Raw genomic sequence first — 27,261 nt, 5'->3', positions numbered from 1 at the left:
AGTGTGCAGAGGCCCTGCGCCCCCCAGCCACGCAGCAGTGCGAGGCCAAGTGCGACAGCGCGCCCCCCGGGGACAGCCCGGAAGGTATGTGGGCAGGAGGCCCAGGGATGCCGGGAGGGCCCTGTCCAGAGGAAGCCACTGGAGAGTGTGGGGTTGACCATTGGCCAGAGACCTTCCCCGACCGCTGAACGCCTTTTCATCTCCCAGGCCAGCCGGCACCATCCCCTCACCACAGACATGTATTCAGTGCCACTGTGTGCCCAGCGTTTTAGGCACCTGATCCTTTTGGAGCCCAAACTGGGGTTACTCCCCCAGCCACCTCCATAACCTTCGACTTATTCATCTCCACTGATAACGCATTATTTGCCTAATATTCTTTCTTTAAATCAGAGTTTCTTAACCTCAGGTACTATTGACGTGTTGGGCCACATGATTCTTTGTCATGGGTCTGCCCTGTGCATTGTGGGATATTTAGCAGCATCCCTGATCTCTACCCGCCTGATGCCAATAGGACCCCTCCCCCCAGTGGTGATAACCAAAACTGTCTCCAGACATCGCCAGGAGGGTGAAGTCACATCCCCTTGAGAACCACTTCTTTCAATATTCCCTTTTTTTTCCTATCAAAGTAAAAATTTTTGTACTTATTCCTGGTACAGGAACCAAACTGCCTGAGTTCACCTCCCACCTCTTGCCTTCCTTTCTCATCTGTGAGGGAGTGAAAAATATATTCACTTGAGAGGATGCTGCATTAGAGGGGTGGCCTGGAATAATCCACGTGGAGCCCAGAGGCTCCGAGACCTGATTCCCAACCCCCTCCCGCCCTCTGCAGAGTGCAAGGATGTGAACAAGGTCGCCTACTGCCCCCTAGTGCTCAAATTTCAGTTCTGCAGCCGAGCCTACTTCCGCCAGATGTGCTGCAAAACCTGCCATGGCCGCTAGGGGACAAGCAGCCCCTGAGCCACAGCTGAGCGCCAGCTTGGGGGTGGAGGGGACCGGCTGCAGCTGGCCAGTCTGAAGGAGCCCGCCAGGGCAGGAGCTGGGAGTGAAGGGTGAGATGAAGCGGAAATTATTTATTGGAAACCCATGCAGGGCCCTGGCTGGGAGATGGAGAGGGGCTGGCCATCCCCAGGGCCCCTCCTCAGCTCCTTTCCCAGTTCACAGTGAGACCCCCTCCGGGTGGGTTGAGAAGAGAACGACTGTTTGACTTAGCGCTCTTTCCACCCACCCCTAGGGAGCCCCCTAAAATCCCCCACCTTTGGTTGGAATACATACTGTGAAGAGTGGGGGTGGGGGAGGGGGTCAGCCAGTGCCCTGATCCCCAACACTGCCCTTTCCCTCCACTCTGGGCTGGAGGGGGTCTCTGTCCACCATGGGGAAAGGGAATTAGCACGACTTCCTAGCACCCTCCCCTTGACAACACCAGCTACAGGGGTGGGTAAGAGGTGCCCGGTTGCTCACCCCCATCATGGTGCTACAGGCCCTGCCCTGGGGCCCGCACACCCCTTGCCAGGAAGTGCTACATCAATAAAGTTCTGTCTTGTGTAGATTTGTGCACCTGGTGTGTGTGTGTCCCTGACCCAGACTGCAAGCAGCCCGGCAGCCTGGAAGGGGGCTTTTGCCAACACAAACTAGAGCCCAGTGATCTTAGGGCAAATGTATGGCTTCTTGCAGAGTCTCTCACAGTCTCGGGGTCTGACACCTGCGAACCCAGCCACCAACACTCCTGGTCACTCTGAAAGCTCCAGCCACACCTGCCTTTGCTTGAGCTGTTTCCTCGGCCAGGTGTGCCTTCCCCTTCCCCTCTCCATCTGGTTAGCTCCAACTTACCTGCCCTCAGCACAAGGTTGCCTTCCCTTATGGCCAACAGAGTGGAGGTCCTCCTGCCTAGTATTCACCCTTAATGCCCGGAGGCATTTGCTGAGGTTTGCAGGTGCCAAACCAATCCCGCGAGCAAAGGTGCACAAGCAACTGAGAGAGAAAAGGGTGCCTCCTCATATGTGGCCACAAGGGGAAGACACACCTTGGCAACCTCTAGGTAGGATGCTGTGCAACCCTGGGCCACAGGCATTCCCCGCCCCCCTCCCTGCCGGGCTTTCCCAGCAGCGAGGCTGCTGCCTCCACCGCCTCCTTGCTGTGTGGCACGGGGAGGTGATGACCTCTCAGAACTGCCATTTCCCCAGTTGTCAGGAGGAGACCAGTATGTGGCCTGCTGATTTCCCAAAGATCAGGACATGGGCCCACATTTTATGGATCCAGTTTCTGCCAGATGCTGCTGGAGAGGCCTGCATCCCCGTTTTATGATGAGAAAATAGGGGGACCCCAGAAGTAGCAGAGCTAGGGTTTGTTAACTCCAGATCTGACCTCCAAAGTTGGACCTTCCAAGTGCACCTGGCTCCTGGTACCTGCCACTCCCGTTGCCCTTCCCCTGACACATGGGCACGTGCAAAACTGTCATAAAGGACCATCTGAGGCCGCTCTGGAAGCAGGTGTTCATTCAGGATGCCCAGAGAAGACCGGTGTCGGAAGCAGTTTTGTAGAGATCTGGGCAGCCCAAATGCTTCCTGGGGGCCACCTTGAACAGAGCGGTCAGTACTGCAGCCAACTGACCTGTGTGCTCCTTCCTGCAACCCCTGTCCCCAAGGAGTTGGAGAAGGGGCTTTCTGGGGTCTGGCAGCTGCTTCCACCAACCCTTGACCTCTCCCTTCTGGCTCAGAGCCCCAAACAGCCAGCTCTCAGCCCTGCCAGCTGCTGGAGCTCTCTCCCCGCCCCCCGGGCCTAGCTTCCCTCCCCAGTAGCCACGGCCCCTCCCGCCAAAGGAAGTGAAAGGGGGGGGCTGTTGTAAGAGGAACTAGGGCTGGGAGCCTGGTGAAGGAGATGCAGGGCCATGCCTGAACCACCCCCCGGAACCCCCTGAGCCTGCACCCCTACCACAACCCACTCAAGCACCGCCTGGAACCCAGATACCACCCCCACCATGGTAAGTCCTTCAAGGAAGTGGGCCCTGAAATGCAGGGGTTGGGGGTCCCAGTCAGGTGGAGGTGCCCTGGAAGCCACCATCAGAAAGTACAGCCATGTGAATGGGGCACAGCAGGCCCTTTAGGGGGTCCCTCCATGCAGCTCATGTGCTCCCAGCATCCCTCACCAGGACCAAACTCCCATCTAATGGTGGACAGGATGCCAGAATAATGATGGGGGGGGAGGGAGGCAAGAAATGGAGGATTGAAGGTGGCCCTGAGGAATCCAGTGTCTGCAAGGACAGGGACATACCCATTTCTTAGGGCTTAGGAAACCTGGTTTCCAACTCAGCTTGGTGCCTTATCTCCCCGTATGGTCCTGGGAAAGTCAATTCCCCTCTCTGGGCCTTAGTTCCCACATAGGCCATATTTGGAAGTCGATTGAGAACCTCTCAGTTGGAACTTCAGAGGGTCTGTGGGTTTAGCCGCTCTGAGTACACACCAGGGGGAAGCTGTGTTAAATGGGTGGTGGGGTACAGTGTAGTGACAGCATGCCTGGTGGTGACGGGTGGGCTGGCTGCAGCAATCCCAGAAGCGTATCTGCACCACCACTGGTACCCTTCCATGTGAGGATGGCAAGGAAGGCACTGCAGGCAAAGGCGTCCTGCCTGTGAGGGTGAGGTCTAATAGTGACTGTGGGGAGTCTGTCACAGTCATGGGTTTAAAGCCAACGGCATCAAGCATACACATTAAGAGAGAGCCTGAGCTGGTGGTAAAGTCACCCCCACAGCTCCATGCATCTGCAACCACTTCAACTTTCATTTTTTGTCATCCTGTCAATGAGGGCGTGGGGTTGGAACAGTCACAGAGCCAGTGGTGACAACTGCAGGACTTCTGGCAGCTGCAGCAAGCAGCTGGACAAGGTGGAGGCAGGGAGGTAGATCAAGAGGCAGCATCTGTGTTAGTCTGAGAGGACATCTTACTTCAGAAAGCTGATGACAAGTTGGGCATCTTTGGCCAAAGATCCACCTGGGTAATTTACAACTAAGCCATCAGCTAGAGCTCTGGGCTTGGGACAGAAACTCTTCCAAGAAGGAGCCAAGCCAGGAAGACTCGAGAGCTTAGATGGGCAGGCTTTGATCAAAAGAACACAGGAAATTATCTGCTACTTGAGAGAAAAGCAGCCCCTCCCAAGGAAGCTGTGTGGAAAATGCTTAGTCAATGTTTGCTTGGTAATGAGTCTGGGAAGGGAGAGACTCACCCCAGAGGACCACAGCAGAAAAAAAGAGTGGGACCCATCCATGAGGCCAATACCTCTGACATCTGCCTGGAGGAGTGATAGGTGCAGGGAGTGTTGAAAGGTTCAGTGAAACAATGTTCATAGCTTATTCATGGCTGGAGTTAGTGATCACAGTGTGCGGAGGTGACTCATTCTTAGTGGCTGAAGAGGAGTTTTTGTTGAAAGGTAACTGCTGAGCTGTTGGGTTGTTGGTGCCATTGGTTGTGATGATGTTGCTCTTGGTTGTTGCACGTTGGTGGTCACAATGGTTCTCGTGGGTGGGTTGGCAGTGGTGATGGTTGTTTTCGGTGCCAGCTGGTGATGAACATTGATGGATGGTGGTTGGTTGCTTTGATCCTGAGGGTAGATCCATGGAATAATGGCAGTTTGTGGTCACTGCTATTCAGAGTTGGGTGACTGAAGATGATGTTTGTTTGTGTTGGTAGTTCATTTTTCATTTTTGGTGACAACATCAGCAGTGGTGGTGATGTACTGCTGGTTTTTTGAAAGGGGTATTGTTGATTGCTGCTTCAATGGTAGTTGGCTGTGTGGTTGCTGATGCCTCGTATTGTGATCTTGATGGTGGTAAGTTATTACGGGTTGCTGTGGCTAGTGAGGACAGGTGGGTGGTGGTGGTGGTGGGTGATGGTAGGGACATTGGTAGCAGAATCCATCGTCATTTCATTTGATGTTGGTTGATGGTACTGCCGTTGGGGTTATCAGCAGTTTGTTTGACTTTGGTGGTGGTGGGGTGGGGTAAAAGATGCAATTTGTTGTCTTGGGTGGTGATGGTGGAGACGTGAGGGTAATAGTGGTTGTTTTTAAAGTACAGGCATGAAATAGAGAGACCAGTGAGGCTGCTTAATCCAGGGGCAGTAGCCATGTAAAGGCTGGGAGCCGAGAGAATTAGGAGGAAGTACTCTGGAAGGACAAGGGTTCCCACATGTTGGAGAATGGCCTCTGGCTAGGATAAAAGGAAACTGAAGTCTCTCCTCAAAAGGAGGGGGAGACCCTAGGAATCTTTGGAGGAGAGAGTGTTGTTTGCACAATGTAGGAACACAGGGTGTGACCCTAGAACCCCACTGAGTTGGGGAGGGCAGGACACCAAGGCACCAGGGGGCACAGTAGGGGCCAAGGCAGGGCCAGGGCTGGGGCTGTCTCAGCAGCCACAAGCAGCTTCACACCTCCTCCTGGTTGGCAACCACAGCTTGCAGGACCCCAGCAAGGAAGGAAGTGGCTGTTTTGTTGCTCTCTCCAGTCTGGGGCTCTGCTCATCACCACCCAGGGAAGCCAGAGCAGTTGGGGCAATTGCAAAAGCTCTCTCATCCAGCCCTTCCTTCTGGCCCTGTGCCCTGTGCCTGTGGGACTGGCCAACTTAAGGAGCTGCTGCTGTTGTTGGCAATGGTGAGGAAAGCCATCAGCAACCACACATAGCCAGCTACCATTGAAGCAGCAGTCAACAATACCCCTTTCAAAAACCATTTCCTCTTCACATACTTTGCCTCATTGAATCTGCACAACTGCCCTGGAAGGTCTATGGCCCTCAAAGGTCCCATTTTCCAAGTGAGGAAACTGAGGCCGGGGGTTAGGCAAGCTGTCGTATAACCCAAAGTGCAGTGGGTTTCAACTCAGTGACTCCCAAGGTCACATTTTTAACAACCACCTTGACCTACAACCTCCTCCTATAAACCAGGGGGGGGTGCAGACCCCACATGCCCCAGGCTGCCCATCTCTACCTCATTTGGACCTAGACTCTGTTCCAATGAAACTAGGATCCCGGTGTCCCACACATACCCAAGGCCTTCCTGGCCCCTGGCTCCTGTGCCACCACCTATTTTGCCTGGGAAGTTGATGTTGCAAGAACTGCCTCCTATAAGAAGCCCTTACTGATCGCCCCATCTCTCCTTATTACCAACCGATGTGCACCCACAGTCTCCCTTAGGCAACTCACTTGACCCGCTCAGGATACACTGAGTTCCCCGAGGCCTGGTGCCACCTACCTATCTGCACAGCAGGGGCTCAGGAAGTGTGTTTACTATAGGACTCCTATGCCATCACCTTGGTCATAAACAGCTACCCTCCTCTGGTCATAAACAGCCCACCCCCATGCTCTCTGCCTTCGGTTGGGGAGACCTCTCTGAAGAGCTGAAGTAAGAAGCCACCTTCCCCTTCCCACCCAGCCACCTCGAGCCCCTGACTGTCTTTCACAAGAACCCCAGCAGGTTGAGTCATATTTGGCTTGTGGTCAACTGTGACCACAATCTCTTCATTGCACCCCACATTCCAAGGAAGAGACTCAGGAACAAACAGTTCAACTTGAACCATGGAGACTTGAGGGCCACAGAGAGAGAGATAGCCATGACACAGGGCCAGGGGCAGTCTCATTCTTATGGTACTTCATTCATTCAACAAGTATATGTTGACCAGCTCCTATATCTGTTGTCAAAGACTGATCATTTCCACTCAATGCTCTTGAAGCTGCCAGCTGCCCTTCCTGAGGCACCCCAACACATCTGTTCTCTGTGTTAGCTCATTTACTCCTCTCATAAACCCCATGCAGGAAGTGTATCATGGAATTCATTTTACCAATGAGGAAACTGAGGCTTAGAGAAGTAAAGTGGCTTCCTGGGGTCACATAGTCAGTCAACTGCCAGGCCAGGCCTCACACCCAACTGGCCCCATGCCAACAGTCCTGAGTGTCCTCCCACACACTGTACCCACTTGAGCAAAACCCTCTCTTCATCTACTGCTAACAACCCATAGATTTTGAGATTACATGGAGTGAGGAGTGGATCTGGGGGTCCAGGTTCCTGGGGCGGGACATAGGGAGAGATGGCAAGGGCTAAAAGAGGCAGGTGGGGAAGTGGGGAGGGACAGGAAGAGGAACCAAGTCGTCAGAGCCGGGGAAAGCCAGCCAGACACAACCAGCCTTGTGGACTCTGACCTCAGAGAAAGGAAGTGGCTCTGAGTGTCATCTCTGCCTGAGGGGCCCAGGAGCACGGAGCCTGGGCTGACCCCAAAGGGGAAACCCTGGACAGGACCATTCTTGTCCCTGCCCCATCCTCATCTGACCCAAAGCGCCAACCCTAGCCACCTCTGGCCCAGACTAGGCTAAGGGACAAACAGCCTTGTGCATCTCATCTGGGTCCTCCCTTCCTGCTATGTAACCTTGGGGAGGGCACCTAACCTCTCTCTGCTACAGTTTTCTCCTCTGCAAAGAGGACCTAATCATAGTACTGACCTCAGCATGTGTTGAGAGAATTAAATGAGGTAATTCACGGGAAAAGCTTAGACCAGAGTCTAGCACAGAATAAGTGCTCCATAGGTTGTTAACTATTGTTGCTATTCTTTTTTTAAAATATATTTTTATTAATTTCAGAGAGGATGGGAGGGGGAGAGAGAGATAGAAACATCAATGATGTGAGAGAATCATTGATCAGCTGCCTCTTGCAGGGCCTACACTGGGAATTGGGCCCGCAACCCGAGCATGTGCCCTGACTGAGATTCAAACCGTGACCTCCTGGTTCATAGGTCAATCTCAACCGCTGAGCCACGCCAGCCGGGCTATTGCTATTCTTGTAGTCAGTTACCACCCAAGATCCCTCTGAGAGAGAATCCACTTCCTGTTCCCCCCGTAGTCCCCACCCATCCACACCCCTACCCGCTGCCACTCCTGCCCCACCAGGACCAACAAACTCTGGTTTCCCCATCTTGCAAACAGGAAACATGTTCCCCTGACCCCATCTCTCCTCACAACCTCTCTTCCTCTTCCCCTTCTCAGCCAGACTGTCCCAAAGCATCCTTGATCCCTTTCTACAGCTCCTGACCTCCCATCTGAATTCTGACCCTGAGGTCACCATCGCTCTCCATGGGGTCCCTCTCAGTCTCTAGTGAGCAAGAATGCTGCTCTTCAGTAGCTTGGGGTGCAATCAATGGCTCCCAGCTTCTCCCAGCCAGCCCTTGTCACCTGAGTCCTGACAGGCCCCTTGAAGCCCTGAAATAAAATTCACAGTGAAACATACCAAGTACCATTGTTTCAAAAATAATTAACCAGTTAACTGCCATGATATTTTGAATTTAATTAAAAAGGTCCACCGCTTGCGTCTATAGACGCTTATGGCGTACAAATGGAGGAGAAAGTCATTTATAATGAAACGTGTGCATAAATATGAAAGTGCTCAGGCCAGGGGACAACAAAGCTCACTGGGGCCACCAGGTGCTCCACCTGGACACGGGCGTGTCTCAATGTGCTGACAGCCCCACCACGCGCAGCATGAGCTTCCAAATGCTGAACAATTCTCAGTAAAGTCCGAACAAATTCTGAAAAAATTCACCTGAACAAAATAAAATCTGGGGGGGAGGGGGATCCTGAAAAATGCAATAGGTATCAAACCATGTAAAAATATATAGATTTTCTGTTTATAGATAAAATCAAATTTGGTCCTAGGTTTCAATGATTGATTATAAACAGGTTTGTCAGTTATATGAACACCTGCTGGGTGGGGCGGGGGCGGGGGGGAGAACTACAGGCAGGATGATTATTTGAATGTAAATCTGGCACCTGTGGCCCCTTAAAATGCCAGACATGTCTCCATCCCTGTGACAACTAAAAATGCTCCCATGGTTCATAAAGTGTCTCCAGAGGCAATATGGCCCTGCTGAGAACTCTCCCAGCCACAGACATTCAAGTCCAAATTCCTTTGCTTGGCATTAAAGGCTCTTCAGGGCCTTGCTCCCCTCCATTCATTCATGCACGCCATCATTTCTTCACAAATTCATTCAAATAAGCCCTGATGCCTTGTTGAGCCAGGCATGGCATGAGCCCCTCAGCTCAAGAGCTCACACACCAGAAGATCAGGTTCGTGTGTGGGATGTCCAAACGTGTATGAGGCTACGGTGAGGGAAGCCCAGTGGGCTGTGGGCTCCAGAGGGAGCACCTGTGCTGAGCTGGGTTCAGAGAGGTCTTCTCGGAGCAGGCATCCCCTGAGCCAAATCTTAAAGGATGATTGGCATTCACCCGACAGGAAGAGTGTCTGAGCAGAGGGCTCAGCATCTGCAAAGGCTTAGAGGCAACTCAGTAAAGAACTGAAAGAGTTCCTCCTGAAGGCCTAAATTACTAGCACATAGTAGGTGCTCAAGAATGCTTTGTAGAATGGATGAATGGGGTGGTGATGGGAAGCCACAGACAGGAGAAAAACCAGAGAGAAGAGATCAGATTTGCCATATGAGAAACCCACTCTGGCTACTCAGACTGGAAGCAGGTTGAGGAGTTCGAGCCCTGACCCCCACACTCCCTCCTCTGTGGTCCGTCCCAGCCTCAGTCACACATCTGCACCTTTGCCTGGGTGGTTCACTCTGCCGTACACCCTCTTCCTGCTCATGATCAAAACCCTTCTCAACTCTCAATTCCCAGCCCAGACACCCTGTGGATCCTAGACTGAACCTAGACTCAAACCCCACACCCTTGGAAACAATTTAGCTGTGTCCTGAGTCAAGTGCCAAGCCACTCGCTCCCCGCCTACACCCACTGAGTTGCTATAAAATTGCTGGTAATATCGGTGACAGCCCTGCCCAGAGTCAGGCACATCGTAGGTGCTTAGTGAATGTTAACTCTGTCATGTGCCCCTCTGCCCCGGCCCATCCTCACGGCACTCAGGCTGGGGAAGAGCATCAGCCCCACTTCACTCTCCAGAGCAGTTCATCCTCACATCAACCCTTGGGAGTGAGCCGTTTCTCCCATTTTATAGGTGAGGCCACAGAGGCTCACAGCGCTGTTAGGCCACCCAGCCAGGATCAGAACCTAGATCTGCCCACACGAAAAGCTGGACATGTTTAATGTCTGTGGGCATTCCCTGACAAACTCCTCTCTGGCTGTTAGTGTGTCCAGATTCTGAACGTGCACCTCCCCCTGCTCAGGAACTTCCTGTGGCTCCCTAGTGCCTCCAGGAGAGGCTGGCTTCTCATTCTTCACCTCTGCCCTATGGTTGTCCACTCTGACCCTCCTGCTTGACCCCTGCCAGAGTGCCCTCTGCCCACCATGCCTGTTTCCATTCCCTGGAATCTGTCCGGCAAATGCTGGTCATCTTTGAAGACCTGACTGCTTCTCAGCATCCTTTGCTCTTGCGGTCTTCCTCTGAAATTGGGTTTCTTTCTTGGTCTCATCCCTTGTATATTCAATAGGGCCTCCTTGCTGGGGCTGAGAAAGGACTCAGTCCCAGTTTCAGCCCTCCAGGAGCCCTGGTCTGGGAGAGGGGCTTCCGGAGGAGGGACATGTTACTGGAGCATGAGTGTACCCGACAGGGGTGCACCGTGCCAGCTTCGCGCCTCTGTCTCCCAGACTTTTCCATGGCAGGGCGTACTGAGCAGAGGCAGAGTGGGCCTCAGAGAGCCCGTGTGTCTAAGTGTCTCAGGCACTGGTGAGCTCGATCGGGCTAAAAGTAGAAAACATTCCCGGAAGGCTTCCTGGAGGAGGGTTTCTGAGGGAAGCCTGTATCTGAGTCTCCTCCTTGGGCCTAAGGACGGTGTCAACTGTTGAAAACCTGAGGGAGGAAATGAGAAAGAGTGTGGGGGCCTGGGAAGGTGCGAAGACTTACTAAGGATGGAGAAGCTGGTGGCGGAGCAGCAGGAAGGCTGTGGGAGCTGAAGGGCAGGGTCACAGCTTGGAACAGAGGGTAGAGGTCGCAGCTGAGCACATGGCTCTGAGAAAATCTCAGAGGAACGGGCTGGTAGGCATGACCACGAGAGAGGAGGAGTGGAGTGGAAGGAAGAAGGCCATCTCGAGGTGGAAGGGGTGGGAGCGGGTCGAATGCCACAGAGAAAACGGGACTGGGCTTGAGGAAGGGAGGAGAGGGAGGCTGAGAGGGATGTGGGAAGGAGGAGTTGTCTTCTTCCTGCCTCCTCCTGGGGGGAGGGAGCCTGGACTGGACCTCGCCCACCTCTCCTGGTGTGAGACGGGGAAGGAGGGGAGGCACCAGGTGAGCCAGGCAGGGCGCTGAGCACCAGCCCCACCTTCCCACACGCCGCCCTTGCAGTAGCTCACACCCACCCCACTGCTTCCACCCCTAGGGCAGCAAGGAGCGCTTCCACTGGCAGAGCCACAATGTGAAACAGAGCGGCGTGGACGACATGGTGCTGCTGCCTCAGATCACCGAGGATGCTATCGTGGCCAACCTCCGAAAGCGCTTCATGGATGACTACATCTTTGTACCCTGGGCCATGGGTGGGGCAGGCAAATAAGGGACAGGGGAACCGGAGGATGACTGGCGAGAGATGTGGGATGGTGGTGGCTGGATGCAGGGAAGGGTGGCAGAGGGAGTTCAGCAGGGAAGGGACGTACAGATGCCTGAGCAAATGAATGGAGGGAGGGGTGGGCAGCGAGAGCACTGGGTGATAGGACACGGGACAGATGGAGTGACAGCAGGGCTCTGCTTGGGGGGGCTGTGTGCCCCACTTCTCCTCTGTCTTGGGGTAGCTCAGCTACAACATACCCCATTTCTCCCATCCTGGACCCAGCTCTGTTTTTTCCTAAGAGACCAAGGACCCATCTGAGTATCTCCATCTCGTCCTCGGAGCAGTGGGGCCCTAGGAGGCCCGGGGGCGGGGTGGGGGGGGCAGGTTGAGGGGACAGGGTCCATGAGAGACAATGCATGCCAGGACACTGCATGGCCCTTAACCACCCCACAGACCTACATTGGCTCCGTGCTCATCTCTGTAAATCCCTTCAAGCAGATGCCCTACTTCACTGACCGTGAGATCGACCTCTACCAGGGCGCGGTGAGACCACGGCGGGGAGGGAGGCACAGTCCCCGGGGCCCTGGCTCCTAGCCCCGGGCTGAGACCTGCCTTCCCCGGCAGGCCCAGTATGAGAATCCCCCGCATATCTATGCCCTCACCGACAACATGTATCGGAACATGCTCATCGATTGTGAAAACCAGTGTGTCATCATCAGGTATGGAAAGGGGTCCCCAGACTCTCCTGCCCAGGCCCCGCCCAAACAGCATCACCACTGGAGGGAGATTTACTTGGAACCCTGATCCGAACAGAAACTTGCTGTCCCTCTCTGTCCCCCGCCTGCTTTCCTTTCCTTGTCACCTCTGACCCATGATATATTTTATTTATCCATTCTGTTACTGTCCATCTTTCCTCTCTATATGTCAGCTCCAGCAGGGCAGGGATTTGGATCTGTCTTGTTCATTATTGTGTTCCTAGTGCCTGGAATAGTCCCTTGAGGACAGTAGGGGATGGATGGATGGATGGATGGATGGATGGATGGATGGACAATCAGGCACTAAAAAGGGCACTTTCCCCACCCCTACCCCTACCCCTGGCCACTGACCATTCCTTGCCTCACCCGTCCCCAGTGGAGAAAGTGGAGCTGGGAAGACGGTGGCAGCCAAATACATCATGGGCTACATCTCCAAAGTGTCTGGCGGGGGCGAGAAGGTCCAGGTGAGGCAAAGACAGAAAGAAGGGACAGACTCCCTCCCGCTCATGGTATGTTATCCCTCCACACCTGCCTCAACCTGACCTCGCCCCACCTGCCTCTGCCCCCAGCATGTGAAGGACATCATCCTGCAGTCCAACCCGCTGCTCGAGGCCTTCGGCAATGCCAAGACTGTGCGCAACAACAATTCCAGTCGTTTTGTGAGTTCACAGCCCTGCTTTTGGAGCAGCCATGCCCTCCACACTCACACACACACACACACACACACACACACACCCCTCTACCTGTATTCCCAAGATCACAGGAAATACCTGCTCCTGGATGGGACACGCACCACCTGCTTATTGTCCATTGGAAAAGAGTCCCCCATGGGCAGAACATGACATGTCTGTGTCGCATTCTTAAATTCTCCCCTGGCTACAACTATGCCACGTCTGTCCCTAGTCCCATTTCAGGTCCAATTTATTCCTTCCTTCATCCTTCTTTCAAGAAATGATCCTTAGGCTCCTTCTTTGCATCAGGTGCTATGCTAGGCCTAATGGAAGACAGACTAGGTCAACAGATCTGGGTTATGATCCTGGTTCTGTCACTGTTTAGAGATGTGGCCTGGACAAAAAAAGAACCGATGTACCCTCCTGAGTCTCCTCTGTTTTCTCATCCATAATGTGGGAATGACATTGAAATCCATCTCATAGACCTCAACCATTTCATTACAACGCCTGCTTACACGTGGGAATGACTTAATAAACTCCATACACTGATAAGATTATTATTTCCCAAAATATTATTAGTTATATTTTTATTTTCTAATATATATAATGTAGTTATATTTTAAGTATTTCCCCAATATTTTATTGTTAAAATTTCAAGTACACAGGAAAATAGGAAGAACAATAAAGTGAACACCTGTATGCCCATCTCCTATATCATTAACATTTTACTATATTGCTTTATTGTATCTCCATCCATCTTTTCTTTTTAATGCACTATAAAGCAAGCTGCTGACACCATACCTCCCCCCCCCCAAACACTTCAGCATGCAGATCATTAAGTATAGTCCATTATAAATGTGCAGCTCTCTATTTCTTTTAAAGTAAACTTTGCAGCAAAACACATAAATCTAAATTTGGAAAAATGCATACACTGTGCAACCCAAACCCCTACCAACATACAGAGCATCGTGTGGCTCCAGAAGTTCCCTCTTGTCCCTTCCTAGTCAATTTCTACTCCACCCTGCTCCAGAAGCAGCCACTGCCTGGATTTCTTTCACCATAGATCAATCTTAGCTGTTTTAGAACTTCATTTAAATGGAATCACACAGTGTTGTTTTCCAATTACTGATACACCACAAAACATGGACAAATCTCAACATGTATAAGTACATTTTATTTTATACTAGGGGGGAGGGGCGGCTCCTGCAGCCCTGATCAGGCTGGTTGGCTGCTGCAATGCATGTCATAGCCACTGGTCATCTGGTCAATCTGGTTGTTCTGCCGTTCTGGTCACTGGGCTTTTATATATATGTAGATACTTTTATTGTGCAATAGAATAAGTACAAATCATATAGTACAGGTGTTTGTGCAGTACGATGCTGTAATTTGTATTGCTATTAGGTGGAGGTGGCAGAAAGGACAAGTAATGGAGCTTGTCTGCCCTCCAACCTCTGGCCAGAGAAGAACCCAGATGGTGTCAGAGACCAAAAAAGGGTTGTGTGGGGTTCATGCTCTGGGTTCAGGGACAAGATGTGGGAGCCATTCGGGATCATTGGGACCAGTAGTATCCCATGGAGACATTGAGGCCTCTGTGTTGTGGAATTGGGACCTGGTCAATAAATGTGATACTTCTGTGTGCCCGGCACAGGGCAGATGCCCTGAGTGGTGGCTTGAATCACCAGAGAGGGAGTGAAGGGTGTTCCTAGCCCAGGAAGGGCTTAAGCAAAGGCTGGAGAGGAGCTGGTAGAAAAGACAAGCAGTGCATACATGGGAGGGGAGAGGAAAGCAAGTTGAAGCCACATGGGTAGGAGGAGGAAAGAGGCCAGGCTCATAAGACCCATGGCCCGTCCTCCCCCCACCTGTACCTCCAGGCTGGGGCGGGGGGTGGGGGGCCTGACATGGTTCTCTCACATTCAGGGCAAGTACTTTGAGATTCAGTTCAGCCGTGGCGGGGAGCCAGATGGGGGCAAGATCTCCAACTTCCTGCTGGAGAAATCCCGCGTGGTCTCGCAGAATGAAAACGAGAGGAACTTCCACATCTACTACCAGGTGCAAGAAGGGGGGACCCCACCTGGAGCCTGGGGGTGACAGAGGGAGGGCAGTGAGGCCTGGGGGACCACACGGCCAATGCAGGTCCTGTGTGTGAGCATCACTCACCCTCCAGCTGCTGGAAGGAGCCTCCCAGGAACAGCGGCAGAACCTGGGGCTCATGACCCCCGACTACTATTACTACCTCAACCAATCAGACACCTACAAGGTGGACGGCACCGATGACAGGAGCGACTTCAGTGAGACTGTGGTGAGCACCAACTGCCACTCCAACCCTGTCAACCTCTTATGTTACAAGTCAGGAAACTGAGACCCAGAGGTGGGTAGGGACTTGCTCAAGGTCACACAGCGAGCAGGTGAAAGAGGTAAAACAGGGATCCAGGTGTCCTGAGTCCGTGCTGTGGCCCAGGGGACAGGGTGGAGGTCGGATTGGTGGCACAGGCTCTGTGTTCGTGATGCCCACAGAGCGCCATGCAGGTCATCGGGATCCCACCCAACGTCCAGCAGCTGGTCCTGCAGCTCGTGGCGGGGATCTTGCACTTGGGAAACATCAGCTTCTGTGAAGATGGGAATTACGCCAGGGTAGAGAGTGTGGACCGTGAGTTTGGGTGCTGGGGAGGGTGCAGAGCAGGCGTGTGTGTGTGTGTGTGTGTGTGTGTGTGTGTGAATACTTCCTCCTACTTTGGGCACCAGGGGGGGTGGGAACCCATGAGGACAATTTCAGTGTCACTGGGCAAAAGAGAGAGAGACAGAAGCATTGAAAGAGACAGAGCCTGACCAGCTGCCCCCTTCCCCCTGCCCGGCAGTCCTGGCCTTTCCTGCCTACCTGCTGGGCATCGACAGTGGGCGGCTACAAGAGAAGCTGACCAGCCGCAAGATGGACAGCCGCTGGGGTGGGCGCAGCGAGTCCATCGATGTGACCCTGAACGTGGAACAGGCAACTTACACCCGAGATGCTCTAGCCAAGGGGCTGTACTCCCGTCTCTTTGACTTCCTCGTGGAGGCAAGTGTGGCGGGGTCCAGGGGTGGGAGAGGCAGGCTCGACTATCACAACCCCACCCATTCCCTGCTGTGGGACACAGAAGCAGGGCCAGGTGGTGGCCATCTGGAAGACTGAGGGGCTCCCTCTGGCTGTGGCATGGAGCTCAGGCCTGGGCTGGGAGAGGGGCTGCAGTGACGAAGAGAGGTAGGTGCATTTGAGAGCCAAGAGGAGGACTGTCTGGAGGACCAAGTGGTGGACTGGTGGGGGACAACGGGGATGGATGTGTCAAGGTAACGAACAATGACAGCAGTAGCTAACATTACATAACACCTAGTGTGTGCCCTTTACTTTTGTAACTGTTTTACATGTAGTTTGTCTTAGAAAAAAACCATAAAATAGTTATTATTCACCCATTTTAAAGATGAGAAAATAGAGGCAGAGTTTTTAAGGGGCAGAGCCAGCTCCCAAGGCAGGAAGCCGATGCTCTAACACCTGGGTTCCTCATAGGGGTATGCACAGAGCTGAGGGAGGCAGGAGAAAAATTGCTGACATGACTAAGAGCATAACAAGAGAGCGGCAGGCTGGCACTCACCTCCTGTCCCTGCCCGCATCACAGGCCATCAACCGTGCTATGCAGAAGCCCCAGGAAGAGTACAGTATTGGCGTGCTTGACATCTACGGCTTCGAGATCTTCCAGGTACGGTCTCTGCTCCCAGTCGCACACCCTGTCCCAGTGACCCTGGGCGTCCGGCGCCGGCCCACTGAAGGAAACACTCTTTTCCTCCCTCACAGAAAAACGGCTTTGAGCAATTTTGCATCAACTTTGTCAATGAGAAGCTACAGCAGATCTTTATCGAACTCACCCTGAAGGCTGAGCAGGTGAGCAGGAACAGCCAGCTGGCCGGGAACAGGGGACACTGCTGGAGGCAGGACCATGAAAGTCACTGAACACCCAGGAGACACCCGGCCCTCTATTTCCATCTCTCTCTACTGGCCCCTCTCGGCTCCACCTTGAGATTTTTCTCGGGAGAGGTTTCCCACCTCTAAAGCTTTGAGAAGTGCTGGGGAATAACCTCTTTGTTCATTCCTTCAACAATTATTTATTGAGCACCTACTGCATGCCAGGCTCTGTCTACAGTACCAGGGAGGCCACCATGAACAAAACAAACAAAAATCCCTGATGTTTTCATTCTACCCATCCGCAGAAGCAGAGCCTCACACAAGCTTTCAGGGCAAAGACCAGGAAAGGAGTGAGGCAGTGAGAGATTTTTTTTTTTTAATTGATTTCAGAGGGGGAGGAAGGAAAAAAGAGAGAGAAATATCAATGTGAGAGAGATGCATTGATTGGTTGCCTCCCACACGCCCAGACCGGGGATCAACCCACAACCTAGGTACATGCCCTGACTGGGTATCAAACCTGAAACCTTCCAATGCACAGGATGACGCTCCAACCGAGCCACCCTGGCCGAGGCAAGAGAGGGTTTTTTTAAGCCCCGGTAAGGTGTGTTAATGAGCAGGTTACACTCGGGCAGCTGGGCTCAGTTCTCCTGGACCCCAGGCAGCTTTACAGAGCAGACCTCAGGCTCGGCACTCTAAGGGGCAAGGGTACTGGGTATTTCTCCACCAGCTCCTTTCTCTGATTGAGGGCTGCCAGGGCTGACACTTGCGGCCTGCTCCACGCAAGGGCAATGGGCTTGGTTATGGGAGACAGTCCTAACTGATGAGATTGTAGGGGAAATTTGGAGGGAGTACCTGCCCCATTTTCTTTTCTTTTTTTTCAACAAAAGGGAAACTTTATCGAGGCCCAATGGCCACAGAGTTCAGGCAAGAGGTTGCCCTGCGGGCAAGGAGGTGGTGGAGGGGCCCTATTTGACCTCCTTCTTGGGGCACAGGTTGCTGGTGTGGCCCCACTTCTTGCAGCAGTTGACAATGAGGGGTGCAGGTCGGTGGAACGCTTTTGCAGATCATCTTGTCGCAGGCAGTCGGTCGTAGTTCTGGGCAAGCTGGCGGAGGGAGGGCTCCATGATGCAGCCCTGAGAGGAAGCACCAGCGGCGGGTGGACTCTGTCTGGATACTGCAGTCTGAGAGTGCGGCCATCCTCTAGCCCTTTGGCCACAAAAATCAGACGCTGCTAGTCAGGCAGGATGCCCTTCTTATCTTGGATTTTCGCTTTGAGATTCTAACTGGTGTCACTGGGTGAGAAGTCGAGGGTAATAGTCTTGCTATTCAGGGTCTTCACAAAGATCTGCGTTTCTGCATCTGTTGGGGAGACTGTTCAGCCATCTTGTTGAAGAGAAAGAGGGTGGCAGAGCACCCACTTTCTTCACCCATCCTGAGCATGCATTCTAGAAATGCACAACTTTGTCCAGACACTCAACCCCACCCCTGCCCCCTTTGCCACCACCAGGAGGAGTATGTCCAGGAGGGCATCCGCTGGACCCCCATTCAGTACTTCAACAACAAAATCGTCTGTGACCTCATTGAAAACAAGCTGGTGAGAGCCAGGCCAGCTTTAGGGGGTCTCAATGAGCCCCAGAGCTGAGCTTAGGAGACCTGGGAGAGCAGGGAGGGGGTAATGGTCCCCACAGGCCCCTCTTTACCCTGGAGCACAACTGACACATCCCATCAGCCACCTCACCCATTCATTCTACCCACCGGCTCCCCTTTGACTTATTCACTCAACAAACGTTTCCCCAGGCAGCCTGCCCAGGGACAGAGGGGTCAGTGTGCTCAGGGACAGGTCTCCCACCAGACACCCCCATCTGGGAAAGGTGACAAGGCATGGATCTCTTATGGGGCCCATCACCCCATCCTGCACCCCAGGGAGCTTCCACAGCAGCCCCCACACTGAGATTTGTGCCCCACCACCACCTTTTGCTCTTATATTTGGAAAGCACCCCCATTCGCATCCCAGGGAAGGTCCCTGTAGTGGGATTTGAACAGAGTAGGGCGAGACTGAGCAACTGCCACCTCCCCATGACCGCAGAGCCCCCCAGGCATCATGAGTGTCCTGGACGACGTGTGTGCCACCATGCACGCCACAGGCGGTGGCGCCGACCAGACGCTGCAGCAGAAGCTGCAGGTGGCCGTGGGTACCCACGAGCACTTCAACAGCTGGAGTGCCGGCTTCGTCATCCACCACTACGCTGGCAAGGTGCGACCCGCCTCCCCCTGCCTTCCCCCACCCCACTGCCCCAGTGGCACCTCCTCAGACCCTGGGTGTCCAGGTTGCAGCCTCTCAACATCCTAACAGGAGCTCCTGGGTTCCCCCATCCAGGGCTACCCACCCCCTTCTCCATCCTTACCAACAGACCAGAAACACAGACGCCCATTCACTGACCCCCAGAAATTGGCCTGAGCCCCCACCATGCCTTCAGTTAGAACTGCAGAAACTCACTGGCCCCTGATCAAGGCCACAGCCCCCCTACTAGCAGGACAGCTCCTCCTTACAAGACAGAAACTCCCTCAAATGACCCTAAATTGGGCAGTAGACCCCCAGGCCCCAATCTAAATGGTAAGACCCACTAACCCCTGATCCAGGACACAGCCTACAATCTTCTGACCCCAACCTGGAGACCCCAGGCCCACAGTGCAAGCCACCACCCTCCACAATGGGCTTGAGCCCCCCGGCAGGCCCCTCCCCAAGGCCATAGTAATCCACTGGCCTCCCACCCTGGCCACGCTCTCCCTCCCCAATTGACAGGACTGCAGACTCTCCCACTGACCTTAACATGGGCAGGGCCAGCCTCCATTCTGTGGTCAGCTTGCTACAGCCCACCAGTCCCTAAAATGAGCTGGAGTTCCTGTGTCCCCTGAGCCAGGGAATACCCACAACAGCACGGAGAGCCCTCACCTTGCATGGCAGCCCATAAGCCTGGCTGCAATCCCCCAGGATCTCCAGCCACGCCTGTAACTTGCCCTTGACACAGCCTCCCATACCCTCAATTGGCCACGACACAGATGCTCTGACCTTTTAACTCTAAATTAAGGAGCAGCACCCCACCCCAGGGACCTTCTGCCCAGGCTGCAGCCTACCCATCCCCAACTCTGGCCTATACCATCTCCTCCCCTCACCTCTAACCCAGACTGCAGCTCCCACCCTCCAATTTCAACTTGAATATCAGATGCCCAGAGACCCCAGGCCCATGCTGCTGCCTCCACCCCCCCTTTTGAACCATAGCTACTACCCTCATTCTCTCACCCCATGACCACCTGGGCTGTAGCCCCCCTACTACCCTGGCTTCAGCCCCTCACTCCCCGCATGCCACCTCCCTCCAGGTCTCCTATAACGTCAGCGGCTTTTGTGAGAGGAACCGAGATGTTCTCTTCTCCGACCTCATAGAGCTGATGCAGACCAGTGAGCAGTAAGTGGGGACATCTGGGCAGAACCCACCCCTGCAGATGGGGGAGGCCCAGGGACCACCCCATCTTCCCCAGAGCTTCCATCCCGCCACAGACTTTGGGGGAGGGGGGTTGTGCGGCCAGGATAGCATTTCTAGTGGCTGGTTCTGACTCAACAGTAACCTTTCCAGCGCTCCCTCTGCAAACTCAAGCATTGGTGCCGACAGCTTCCCTTTCCATGCAGTGAGAACATACCGCACCCTGCGTTTTTCTGTGCTAACTCATATGGCCCTATCTCCCTGACCACAGTAGCATGCCGGGTACCATCTTTTGGCTTTTTATACCTCAAAATTGTGTTCAGCTCTGCTGTGGACCAGGCACCATTTGAACTTGCAAGGATGGATGACACAAGTCAGCTGCTGTCACTGAGCCAACAGATTGAACTAGGAAAAAAGGCAAATAGAACTAGCACAGACAGTGGTTCTGAAAGGGCTGAAAGTGGTTCCCGCAAGCCACCTGAGCCTTGTCTGAGCTGGCTACAAATGCAGAATCCCAGGCTCGACCCCAGGCAGATGGAACCAAAATCTGGATTTTATTAATAAGACTCTTACCCTCACCCACCACCCCGGACCCATATACAAGTCAGAGTTTAAGATTCATTGGTCTACAGCAGCCACTTTTCAACCTTTTCATCTCATGGCACACTTAAACTGATTACTAAAATTCTGTGCCACACCAAAAAAAAAAAAACCCCATATTTTTTGCCAATCTGACAAAAAAAAAGGTATAATTTTGATTCATTCACACTGGACAGCTATTGCTGTGTTGGTAGTTGTCATTTTTTTTAAATATATTTTTATTGATTTCAGAGAGGAAGAGAGAGGGAGAGAGAGTTAGAAACATCAATGAATGAGAGAGAATCATTGATCCGCTGCCTCCTGCATGGCCCCTACTGGGGATCGAGCCTGCAATCCAGGCATGTGCCCTTGACCGAAATTGAACCCAGGACCCTTCAGTCTGCAGGCCGATGCTTTATCCACTGAGCCAAACTGGCCAGGGCAAGTGGTTGTCATTATTTAATTTGACAATCTAGAGCAGTGGTTCTCAACCTTCTGGCCCTTTAAATACAGTTCCTCATGTTGTGACCCAACCATAAAATTATTTTCGTTGCTACTTCATAACTGTAATGTTGCTACTGTTATGAATCATAATGTAAATACCTGATATGTAATGTAAATATCTGAACAACCCTGTGAAAAGGTCATTCGACTGCCAAAGGGGTCGAGACCCACAGGTTGAGAACTACTGATCTAAGGGAAAAGAGATCAGTGCCCCTGACCAGTTAGGTATTGCATGTTTTAACATTTCTTGCAGCACACCAGTTGAAAATTGCTGCTCTAGCCTTGGCCGATTTTGCTCAGTGGAGAGCGTTGGCCTGCGGACTGAAGGGTCCTGGGTTCGATTCCGGTCAAGGGCACCTGCCCGGGTTGTGGGTTTGATCCCCAGTCGGGGGCGTGCAGGAGGCAGTCGATCAATGATTTTCTCTCATTCATTAATGTTTCTAATTCTCTCTCTCCCTCTCCCTTCCTCTCTGAAATCAATAAAAATATATAAAAATAAATTAAATTAAAAAAGAAAATTGCTGCTCTAGAGCAGTGCTGTCCAATACATTCCACATCTAATAGAATTCAAGCGACAAATACAATTTTTAAATATATATATATTTTTATTGATTTCAGAGAGGAAGGGAGAGGGAGAGATACTCGGCATTTATTAAGCAGTCCACTCATTCTGTGGTCAGAGAAGATCTAGCTGAGAAGATGAGGGGGAGCCTGATGTACCAGAGTGTGTTTAACTGATCCCCTGCTGATGGACACTTAGGTTGTGTCCATCTCTGACAATCACAAACATGGTTACATCCTACATGCAATCCTGTGTGTGTAAAATGGTTCCTCTGCGGGGTCCTGCTCCTGCTGCCCAAGATGCTGCATCACTGGATATATTTTCCTACTTCATTTAACTTTTTTCTGCTTTACTTGCTACACCAAGTCCTGTGTGGTCGTGGAAGAAGTAACAGAGCAAATAAATAATCAAGGAACCAAAAAAACAAAACCAACCCTCTGATTCTCAACATCTCACCCTCCACATTCAGAAAGAACTATACCTTTCAGAATGTCCTCTGGGTCTCAGGCCCCTAAACAGCCCCACTTCTGGGAAATGCAACCCAAGGCCCAGCTGTACTTCCAACCCCTTCTCTCTCCTTGCCCAGCGCCTTCCTCCAGATGCTCTTCCCCGAGAAGCTGGATGTAGACAAGAAGGGCCGCCCCAGCACTGCTGGCTCCAAGATCAAGGTGAGCCTTAGGGCAGGCCAGGAGGAGCTGGGCATGTGGACGTCTGTGTCTGTCTCTCCTGCATCCAGACCCTCCGCCCCGTCTCTGGCACTCTCTGACCAGCAGAGTCTTCTTCCAGCTCTGGGGTTAGGGGCTTGGGCCAGCTTCCTCAATGGCCCCTCCTTAACACCCTAAATCCAGAAGTGAACCATGACTTAAAAAATTTTTTTATCTTTTGGTCATTTGCCACTTTTAAAAAATTGTGATAAAACAGACATAACATAAATACACCATCTTAACCATTGAGTGTACATACAGTTCAGTGGCATCAAGTACATTTACATTGTTGTGCAACCACCCCCACCATCATCTCCAAAACTTCCTCGTCTTCTCAAACTGAAACTCTGTCCCCATTAAACACTCCTCTTCCCCCTCCCCCAGCCCCTGGCACCCACCATCTACTTCTGTCTCTATGGATCTGACTCCTCTAAGGATTTCCTATGAGTGGAATCACACAGTATTCATCCTTTTGTGACTGGCTTATTTCACTGAGCTTAATGTCCTTAAGGTACATCCATGTTGTAGGTCAGAATTTCCTACCTTTTTAAAGCAGAATAATATCCCATTGTGTGGATATACTGCTTTTTCTTATCCATTCCTCTGTTGATGGACACTTGGATTGTTTCTACCTTTTAGCTATGGTGAACAGTGCTGCTATGGACATGGGTGTGTCAGCCTAGTAATATTTTTTAAATATGTTTTTATTGATTTCAGAGAGGAAGGGGGGGGTACAGAGAAACAGAAACATCAATGATGAGAGAGAATCATTGATTGACTGCCTCTTGCACACCCACTACTGGGGATCAAGCCTGCAACCCAGGCATGTGCCCTTGACTGGAATTAAACCCGGGACCCTTCAGTCCACAGGCTGACGCTCTAAACACTGAGCCAAACCAGCTAGAGCGGCATAGTAATATTTAATAACCATGTATTGAGCACTTGTCAGTGCTGGTAGCAAATACAGGATACTTTACACATGTGGGACTAGTCCCATCTGGCAGATGGGGAGACCAAGGCTCGGAGAGGTGCAGTCACTGGCCCAGATCACACAGCAGAGCCATGATCAACACCAGAGTCTCCTGCTGCTCCCGCCAGTCCCCACACCTGGAACAATTTCCTTTCTAGTCTCCATGGGGGTGCTAAAAGGCACAACCAAGGCTGATGTCTCAGGCACATACACAGGATTCCCTACCTCCAAAGTACTGGTCTCCGGAGGATAGGCAGGGATGTTCTGAGGGACATGTTACCCCAAGGACTTAGTACTCCATCAACAAACACTGGCCAGTCCCTGTCCACACACAGTGTGTCTCTGTCTCCTGGGTCTATTTCCAGGGTGGGAGGAGAAAGGGGCCAGAGGGGCCTATCTGTGCACCACTCCCTGCCTTCTCCTCTGCCTCAGAAACAAGCCAATGACCTGGTGGCCACATTGAAGAAGTGCACACCCCACTATATCCGCTGCATCAAACCCAACGAGACCAAGAAGCCCCATGACTGGGAGGAAAGCAGGTGACCCCCAGCCTGGTCTGGCTACCGTCTTGACCAATCCACACTGCCTATCCCCAAAAATGACCCTTCCTCTGGAACCCTCCTGGGGTTGCATGACATCGCAGGATTAACCCAGGCTGACCTCTAGGACCACTGCAAAGTCCCTCAGAGCCTTGGGGTTACACCTAGAAAAGACCAAGACCCCCACTGACCCCAGGGACAGCCCCAAACTGACTGGAGGATGACCCAGAGACTAGCAGTCCCTAGACCCCACTCTAGAAGTGACTGGCCACAGAACCAACACAGACCCCTCATCCCAGAACCCAGGCCCCCCCTCCACAGAACTGATTCGCTGGGACCAGCGGTGAACTTCCCCCCCCATACCTCAGCCCCGATACTGCCTCCAGCAGATATCCCCCCACCCCCGCTCCTAGGACTGGGGAGGCCCCCACCAGGGGACTCAGGCTGCCTTCCCTCCAGGGTCAAGCACCAAGTTGAGTACCTGGGCCTGAAGGAGAACATCAGGGTACGCAGGGCAGGCTTTGCCTATCGCCGCCAGTTCGCCAAGTTCCTGCAGAGGTGAGGTGCCCTGCCATTCCCAGCCCTAACCACCACCTGCAGAATAACCTCCAGCTGAGCCACCTGCTCAAACCCTCCCAAACCTTCTGCCACCAGGTACGCCATTCTGACCCCCCAGACATGGCCACGGTGGCGCGGGGACGAGCGTCAGGGCGTCCAGCACCTGCTGCGTGCAGTCAACATGGAACAGGACCAGTATCAGATGGGGAGCACCAAGGTCTTCGTCAAGAACCCTGAGTCAGTAAGTGTGTGTGTGTGAGAGAGACAGACAGACAGACAAGACAAGACACCTGGATCACTTGCATAGGCTCAGGTCCTGCTCTTCAGGCCACTGTGTGATCTTGAACATGTTTCCTCGCCCTTCCAAGCCTCAGTTTCTCCATTTGGAAAGTGGGGAGAGTAAAAGCTGCCATGCAGGACTGGGCTGAGGATTAGACAGAACAGGAAATCCAATGCATAGTGCCTGGCATGTAGTAGGTGATCAGAAAAACCTAAATTATCTGGATAGTCCTTGGTGGCCAGGAAGCAGGTAGAGAAACACATGGGTGCCTGGAAAGAATAAGGATGCATGGCTTATCCAGAATGTCCTTTTGTCTCTTGTTTCCTTTCTTCTTTCTTTTTTTTCCTTCCTCCATCTCCTTTTCTTCCTTCACTCCTTCATTCATGAACACATCAGGTCCCTGAGCCTGAGATTCATGTCAAAGTGGCATTTTTCTTATCCAAAACTAGCCTCGGGTCCTGATACATCAAAGACAAACCTCATTGCACATCCTCCAACATAGGAACAATCCCTCCAGTGAGCTACATCAGCTCTTAGCCTTTTATCAAAAGGCTGGAAGCACCACCCACTCTATGCAGGGAAATGATGAGGACTATGTCCTGGGGAGTCATGTACAGCACAGTGACAAGAGTGAACAATGCTGTATTATACAGTTGACAGTTGCTAAGAGAGATCTTCAATGTTCTCACCACACAAAAGAAATGGTAACTATGGGAGGTGATGGATGTGTTAGCTGACCTATATGGTCATCATTTTGCAATATAGAAGTGTATCAAATCAAGTCATGTACACTTTTAAACTTTCAGAGTGTTACATGACAATTATATCTCAATAAAGCTGGAGTAAGTTTTTTTGATCCTCATCTGAGGATAGTTTTTCCATTGATTTCTGGAGAGAAGGAAAGGGGGGAAGGAGGGGGGAGAGAAACATCGATGAGATGTGAGAGACAAGTTACCTCTGGCATGAACTCCTACTGGGGCGGGGAACCTGCAACTGAGGTACATGGCCTTGACTAGAAATCGAACCCATGACCCTTCAATCCATGGGCTGGTGCTCTAACCATTGAGAAAGCCAGTCAGGGCAAGAGGGAAGTTTTTGTTTTTTTTAATCCTCACCCGAGGATATTTTACCATTGGTTTTTAGGCAGAGTAAAAGAGAGAGGGAAAGACAGAGAAACATCAATGTGTTTTGGTTGCCTCCTGCACACAACCCAACTATGGCCCAGGCTGGGAAGGAGCCTGCAACCAAAGGTACATGCCCTTGACCAGAATCAACCCTGGGACCCTTTGGTCCACAGGCCAACGTTCTATCCACCGAGACAAACTAGTTAGGGCAGGGGGCAGTTTTTTAAAAAAATCAACAAAAAACAGGGCAAGGAATCCCCGAAGGGCTTGCCTGGGCCCTGTTTCTATGTGAGGTTGGAAAGCAAACAGGGAGATGACCATGTCAATGAGTTTAACTAGTTCGCCAGATTCTCAGGCGAATCCTAGGTTCCCAGTCTGGGATAAGCTGGAACAGCAAGGAAAGGTTTGCTGGGTATAGGGCCAGGGCAGGGCCAGCCAGGTGCCCCCTGGCACCTGCTCTGCTGGCACCTGGAGACAACCAGGAGACTGTTGAAATGATTCCCTTGAAGTTACAGTACTTAAAGGTAACTGTTCTCTCACCAATCCAAACAACACAGAGGGGTGGACACTCTGAGATTTCACAGATAGGAAAATAGTCTGTCTTGGGAGGTTGGGAAATTTTGTCGCCGAATTTATCCACATCTACCTCCTAGAGCTTTTCCCTATGGATGCACTTTGCTCCAAAAAAATAAAAAGTCTGGAATCTCATTCAAAGTCAATATTGTTACTAACAGAAACTTATCACAAACCAAAATTGTCCATGGCTAAAAATATACCTGAAACAATTCAATTTGTAACCGATAAGAAAAAAATGGAGAGAGGGAGAGGAAGAAAAATAGGAGGATGGGTGGGAGAGAAAGAGAATCTATCTTGCCTGTTACTGGCAGATTGTAAAATCTGACTCTGAAAGAAACATAATATAGACACTGCAAAAGATAGACAAAATAAAGCTAGCACTAAGACTATAGAAGGTAAAATCAAATTTTGACGAAAACTGCGGCCTGCACATTTTGAGACTGCAATTTTTTTTTATATTTTATTGATTTTTTACAGAGAGGAAGGGAGAGGGATAGAAAGTCAGAAACATCGATGAGAGAGAAACATCGACCAGCTGCCTCCTGCACACCCCCCACTGGGGATGT

General features: G+C 52.0%; 2 protein-coding genes across 3 annotated transcripts in view; both read left to right on the top strand.

Annotated features, from left to right (window-relative positions):
• The window catches only part of ADAMTS10 (ADAM metallopeptidase with thrombospondin type 1 motif, 10), a 15,763-nt gene extending 14,217 nt beyond the window's left edge, over window positions 1-1,546 (top strand). The window contains exons 23-24 of the mRNA XM_014543242.1: window positions 3-84; window positions 830-1,546. Of these exons, the coding sequence (XP_014398728.1) occupies window positions 3-84; window positions 830-939 (192 nt within the window). The 3' untranslated portion in view covers window positions 940-1,546. The remainder of the gene's footprint in view (window positions 1-2; window positions 85-829) is intronic.
• A 43-nt stretch (window positions 1,547-1,589) lies between these two features.
• Window positions 1,590-27,261, top strand: part of MYO1F (myosin IF) — a 34,107-nt gene continuing 8,435 nt past the window's right edge. The window contains exons 1-19 of one of the 2 annotated variants that reach the window (XM_005870717.2): window positions 1,590-2,977; window positions 11,299-11,436; window positions 11,917-12,006; window positions 12,088-12,182; window positions 12,595-12,682; window positions 12,788-12,877; window positions 14,807-14,938; window positions 15,054-15,188; window positions 15,404-15,536; window positions 15,745-15,941; window positions 16,537-16,617; window positions 16,713-16,799; window positions 18,328-18,414; window positions 18,907-19,074; window positions 20,199-20,284; window positions 22,531-22,612; window positions 24,051-24,157; window positions 24,617-24,715; window positions 24,812-24,956. In XM_005870717.2, coding sequence (XP_005870779.1) covers window positions 2,975-2,977; window positions 11,299-11,436; window positions 11,917-12,006; window positions 12,088-12,182; window positions 12,595-12,682; window positions 12,788-12,877; window positions 14,807-14,938; window positions 15,054-15,188; window positions 15,404-15,536; window positions 15,745-15,941; window positions 16,537-16,617; window positions 16,713-16,799; window positions 18,328-18,414; window positions 18,907-19,074; window positions 20,199-20,284; window positions 22,531-22,612; window positions 24,051-24,157; window positions 24,617-24,715; window positions 24,812-24,956 — 2,043 coding nt within the window. In that variant the 5' untranslated portion in view covers window positions 1,590-2,974. Of the gene's footprint in view, window positions 2,978-4,122; window positions 4,420-11,298; window positions 11,437-11,916; window positions 12,007-12,087; window positions 12,183-12,594; window positions 12,683-12,787; window positions 12,878-14,806; window positions 14,939-15,053; window positions 15,189-15,403; window positions 15,537-15,744; window positions 15,942-16,536; window positions 16,618-16,712; window positions 16,800-18,327; window positions 18,415-18,906; window positions 19,075-20,198; window positions 20,285-22,530; window positions 22,613-24,050; window positions 24,158-24,616; window positions 24,716-24,811; window positions 24,957-27,261 lie in introns of those variants that run through there. The other variant, XM_014543279.1, reaches the window with a different exon arrangement.

The sequence above is a fragment of the Myotis brandtii genome, unplaced genomic scaffold (genome assembly GCF_000412655.1).
Source record: "Myotis brandtii unplaced genomic scaffold, ASM41265v1 scaffold321, whole genome shotgun sequence".
Taxonomy (NCBI): domain Eukaryota; kingdom Metazoa; phylum Chordata; class Mammalia; order Chiroptera; family Vespertilionidae; genus Myotis; species Myotis brandtii.
This window is presented reverse-complemented; position numbering and strand designations above follow the sequence as displayed.